The 5901-nt window shown below is 36.2% G+C and overlaps 1 protein-coding gene across 1 annotated transcript in view; it reads left to right on the top strand.

Annotated features, from left to right (window-relative positions):
• LOC108748433 (RNA/RNP complex-1-interacting phosphatase) overlaps nt 1–5901 on the top strand; it is a 47029-nt gene that overhangs the window by 34599 nt on the left and 6529 nt on the right. The window contains exon 6 of the mRNA XM_018486612.1: nt 3643–3686. Coding sequence (XP_018342114.1) covers nt 3643–3686 — 44 coding nt within the window. The remainder of the gene's footprint in view (nt 1–3642; nt 3687–5901) is intronic.

Genomic DNA, 5901 nt, shown 5'->3' with positions numbered 1-5901 from the left:
CTCTATGGATCTTACAGTTAATTAGCGAAGATATCGCTTAGATTTGAAGAGATAAAAGCGTATTCCATTAACACCTTGGTTGGAATTCATATATTGTATGATTCGCAATACACTCGGCGATAACTGCTCCGAACGTATAATGCTATTTAAATTAAAATTATTCAAAAAATCATGGGAAAAAGAAATTTAACGTGTATTTATAAATTAGCATTATTGCTTGCGAATAAATACGTGTAAAAAATCTAGGGAAAGAAACGTATAAAAATATATTTATAAATTAGCAATATTGCTTGCTAAATATAAATGAATTAAATGTTTGATAATTTATGTGATAATATAATTGAGAATTGTTGAAGAGAATTTTTAATAGTGTCAATTTTATATACATATATTTTTACGTAATGTTATGTAGTTATACATATTAGAAGATGTATGTTTTATAACAAATTCGATTGGACGTATTCAATAAATACTGCATGCACATTAAAGTCGTCGTACAGAAATTAATGTAAAGATGTGTGTTTAATATAAATATAGAAAAAAGTTAAACGCGAAATTTTTAATACGCTGTGAAATATATTTGATTTCACTTTTACACCTAGATTAATTCATTTTATAACGGCTTCAATATGCACTACTAGTGCGTCCAATCGGATTTACTATTAGATCAATTTTTCCAATTTAAGATCTGGAATAATTGAGACAAATGAAATATGCGCGAAATTATATGACGAAAATTACGTAATAAGCGGAACAGCATTTAATACTACATTCTCTAGTGACCGAATTGATCAGTCTACTTCGAAATGCGCAAGATAAATGACACTTGGCGATATTGAATAAACACTCGATACGCGGTGAAATCTATGCATTCGTAGCAGCCAACGCAGTAAAATATTTCTAGAAAGAATTCATCCACTGATAGATGACGGGTTTTACAAATATTGATGGCCGCTCGTCTTATATAGTGGGTCAGAGCTTTTGATTTTGACTTTCCGACGAAGACAGCGTCGGAAATATGGCCGTCGCGCTGATGACGCCGATGATGACGATAATGATGATGATCGTCATGATGATGATGGAGATGGTTCTTGATATTGGGTTCTTCGAAGGAGAATACCTACTGGGTGGAGTGCGAAGCGCCGTGTACAACGACACCTTCGTGTCTGCTTCGAATCTGTAATTCAAATTCGAAAGTCAAATTAATTTAACGCTCGTCATTTTTCACGTTTCGGCGGCGCCGCGCCGCGGCACGCAGAGCCCCGGCAGCTATCTTTCGATATTTCATCCCATAGAAGGCCGTGCCCACTCCTTCTGTGATAGATGCATCTCTCCGTGATTGTGCTGTCACGCTCTTGAAACGAGGAAGACGCGCCACGAATATTTCAAGTATTATTACAAATGCGCGGCCGTGAGAGCGAATGACAGTCGACATTTCGCTACCGATACGTACACGAGAGATTTATCTTATTCCTTGCACTGACCTTGTGCAAGATTCGTACAGATGATGTGTAAGTTACATAGCGCCATGTAAATTCGTCATATCGCATGTGCGTTAATTACATAAGTAAGTTCTTCGCTAGAGTGATCGCTCAAGTTATATAAACGTATATTGACGTAGTTGTTATTTCTAAGAATAAAGATAATTTATACTATTCGATTTGATACTATTCGAGTACACTCCGAAACTAGATGCTCCTATCTCGAGAGTTATTATGAGTTAACAAGTCTCGCAGGTTATAAATATCTCTCACTTTATAACCTATCGATATTGAGCGATGCATGGTGGTTGAAACCAGTCGGCAAGCCGAGTGTTAGTGCTTATAATCGCGTTAGCCTAATCGGTGCTATAGGGAGTCCGTTTCAGAGTTGAAAGGGACCAAAAGCACTAAAACGGTCCTATTAAGTCTCTATAGACCGCCACAATTGGGCCACCCAATCCCCAATACAATAACGTAGTAACTTTTCGGGGAACCAAGTTTATCTGGGTTCGTGAAGGGGATTGAAACGATTTCATGCTTGTCACCACTATTCTCATTTCCTTGGAAACTAAATCTAAGGCACATTTCTTAAACTCATCTCAATATGAGATCTCTATGTTTTTTCAAATAGTTAATTAATCTTCGAATGCGTAGTTTAAACGAATAATTTCTAGTATATAGAAATAAATCAATCATATAATAACATGTTATAATTACTATGCAGCATAATATGAAAAAACGTAAGAATGTTTTTTAAATTTAATACTTATATGTGATAAAATATATATTGTGAAAAAAATTTATATTACACTGGCATTATAATTATTATTGAAACGATGTGATAATTCGCTTTACATGTGAAATATTTTCGAAATTTTCTAACACTCGTTTTCAATGTAAATTAAATTCAATTCTGGTTCAACCAATTCCTAGAATTAGAAAAAGATGTAAAATTAGTTGAACCAAGATGAAAGTTAAACATCATTTGTGGAAACGGTTGTAAGAACGCGAGAAAAAAAAAAAGAACACGTGAACACCTTTCCATAATTTATCAAGCAGTCGAAGTAGGCTTAATCCGTTGATCCTTTTTCTTCTCCGCCCTCGGCGATGATGGTGAAGGGAAACCGACGTGATGCATGACTGCACCCCCGTAAATTATTATATAAGCGCCACCCTATCTCTGAATCTGCGAAGTTTCAGAAATCTCTTTCTCGTTTCTCCATTTCTCCTGCCTTCTATCCCATAGATCACAAAGAAGCCGCCAGTAAGTTTACGGTAAAGTTTATAGGAGGCAAAAGGGGAAATGTGTTGCCCGCTGAAAAATCGCCGGCGCTGCAGCTATTATTAATCTGCGTCCGACAGACACGCGCGTGAGCGCCGGTTGCGACGTGTTTTCATGACATAATTCGGAATCGATTTAACTTTTTAGCGCCCCTGCGTGACGTGTAAAGGACTCTTACTTGCTGCACCCGTCCGTAACTCAGGACGTACAACATTCCGGCTTTTAAGTCTCATTACCATACTCCTTCATTTGCCGCTCGGGTTCTGCATCCTATTACATAGCTATTACACTGCCGGTTTACTCGACCGGTTACCGGTATACCTGAATATTTATTTAACCGATTACTTTTTTCATCGGCTCCAGGGAAATTCGATCGCCGTCGCGCTGGCTGCTTCGTAAAATTATGGGCAGCGAATGAAGGACGGATAAGAGGCTGCTGCCCTTTCAAAGGCGGCGCTGTGTTATTATATGCACGCTTATAATATCGCACTTGAGATTATTAATAACATTATTTGGTCGAGGTAACTAACTATGTATAATCCGTGTAAATAATTATATGGTAAGAATGTTAATAAGAATCACTTATTATAAAAGTACGAGTGATTCTGCGAAGTGACCGTTATTTAACAACGATCATGGGGAATATTTAACCCACATATGGCACCTTAATATAAATATATACATATTAATATTTCTCGTAAGCAAATCTCTCTTTAGCTGGCTCCGGTCATGTAAAATCTTCTAAATTCAGACAAATTATTAAAAAGTAAATTGTTTTCTTTGTAACGCCAATTACCTTCTTGAAATGTAAAATCACAAAATTAAATTGCAATCACTAATGTTGCCAAAAGTAAAAATTTGTGCTCTCTTTCCTTGCAGATTCTTTAAAGTGATGGATGATTTCACATCGACATGCGGTGAAGGTGAGTTTGCATTAGTTCAAATATATTTCGAACACAAAATTCCTCGACTCAGAAATCGAAGTAATTTCATTTCATCTACCACAATCGTGGATAATAATGCAACGCTTTGCATTGATTGCGAGCAGTTGAATCGCTAAAATATTTGATGAAAGTTGCAAGACTCATGTCTGATCGGCGCCAACTAAAATGCATCAGGTTTCGACAACAGTAGGAAATAGCTCTACGAAACTTTGTATCAGCAGTCGTAAAAAAGGAACATCGAACATTGACGGGTACTCGTGTTTCCAGCGAGAAGAATCTCGCAGGAGTTCTCGCTTGAACGAAACTGCTGATCACGACTGTACGGACGCATCCTTTCCTAATTTACTCTCTCGATTACTCGCTCGGTCGTGTTGTACGTTGTGAGAACGAATGTAGAAGTCGGTGGTTGTTTTACTCGCGCGATTGTACGATCCGGCTTCTGTGTTTCGAACGAGAGGAATTCGACAAAGACGACGACTACGACGATTGGAAACGAATTCGACCGGAGTTCGAGAAGCGAAGGATATCGCCCACGCGCGAAGTATATACCGGGGCGTTGTTAATTATCTGCCGCCGTTTATCAAGCAGTAGAGAAAGTTCCCTTGAGCGTTTCTCCTTCTCTCTTCTACTCTCGTCTCTCTTTCTCCATTTGTCGTCGCTTTCTTCCTTTTCTCCTCTTCTCTACGTGTATAACCTCGCGTCCCTCCATTTTTTCTCATGCCAAACGGCCACTCATATCTATGAGGCTGCGTTGGGATTTGGTGTACATGTACACCGTGATTTAAGAATCGAGTTTTGATCTCTGGTTTATTTCGAGGTTATCTTAAATCTTCATGTATCTAAGATCTATTGTCGTCAAGGTATACTTTTTCAAGACGGTAATCTTCGGACGCTTGAAATTTGGAAATTTAATCGAGAGACCTGTTTTATTAAACTTACACAAAATTCGAAGCTTTCCAAATTGTTGGAATTTGCAAGATTCCTCGGGAAGTTTATAAGATGTGAATTAACTAACGTAATCATCTCGGATTTCTGCCGTCGATATTGCATGAGCGTGCTCGGTTACGTTATCGCATTACGGCTGTCGGATTTGTGAGAAACTTATGAATCAACTAACTCGAACTTGGAAGGTGGAAGTCCATCGAAGACGGTCCATCGAAGAACAAGTCGAGACGCATTCCAAGGGAAAAGAAGCTGTTTAGTTGCTAATCGAGCCACCACTTAGCATTTATCAATACCGTATATCCAATGTCTAATATCAAAACGCTCGTCGATCGTATAGAGACGCTCGTACGCAAGTATCTCGTCACATTCATTAAATTGATTATTAACTCTCAAATACATTTAAAAATCAAGTTTAGAGTAGAGTGCCAATTTTTTATTCTTTTTATTTTTTATGTTTAAATTTATCCTTAATTGATATTTGCAATGGACTCAGACATTTTCTTTAACTATGTTGGGAAAATTGTTTATAACAAATTTTTCTTACAATTTTACATAATCTTATTTTTCGGATTTTGATCTTTACAGTGAAAAAATTTAATTACGTTAATTTTAAACAAAGATACATTAACTCTTAATACACGTGATGATTTTCTGATCTTTTATTATACACACGACGAGTTTATTTGTGCAATCTTGGATTAATCTTTTCTCATTTAATAAATATACAAATTTATTAAGTGATTCTTACATATAATTTATAAATATCTTTAAAAAGTATTTATAATACTGTATATTAAAAAAATTGTACACATAAGGTTGTGTATTTAAAAACATTGAATATATAAACGTTATAACTAACAATAAGTACTTGGTGTGCCTAGTTTTTCGAAGAATAGAAATGTGTATCAAGGATTAATTTAAGCTGGTATTCATAATTGATTCTTATATTTAGAGCTGCCTTAAGTGCAGTCATAAGCCAATCACAGAACCGTATTAGCATCTTAAAACGATCTTAAAATAAGAATTGACTATAAATACCGGTTTTAAAATATACTACGAATATCAGTTAAAGAAGCAGAGTGAATACCGATTAGGGTTTATATATTTCACGAATTGTCTCGATGTGTATCTAGTTATTTTTGAAAATAAAATATAAATTGTCGCATTTTGAACGTATTAGGCATGCTATAGTCTTTTTGCGCGAACTCAAATTACAGTACGATTTGAATCCGCTGAAAAAGATGATTAT

The sequence above is a fragment of the Trachymyrmex septentrionalis genome, unplaced genomic scaffold, assembly GCF_001594115.1.
Source record: "Trachymyrmex septentrionalis isolate Tsep2-gDNA-1 unplaced genomic scaffold, Tsep1.0 scaffold22, whole genome shotgun sequence".
Lineage (NCBI taxonomy): Eukaryota > Metazoa > Arthropoda > Insecta > Hymenoptera > Formicidae > Trachymyrmex > Trachymyrmex septentrionalis.
This window is presented reverse-complemented; position numbering and strand designations above follow the sequence as displayed.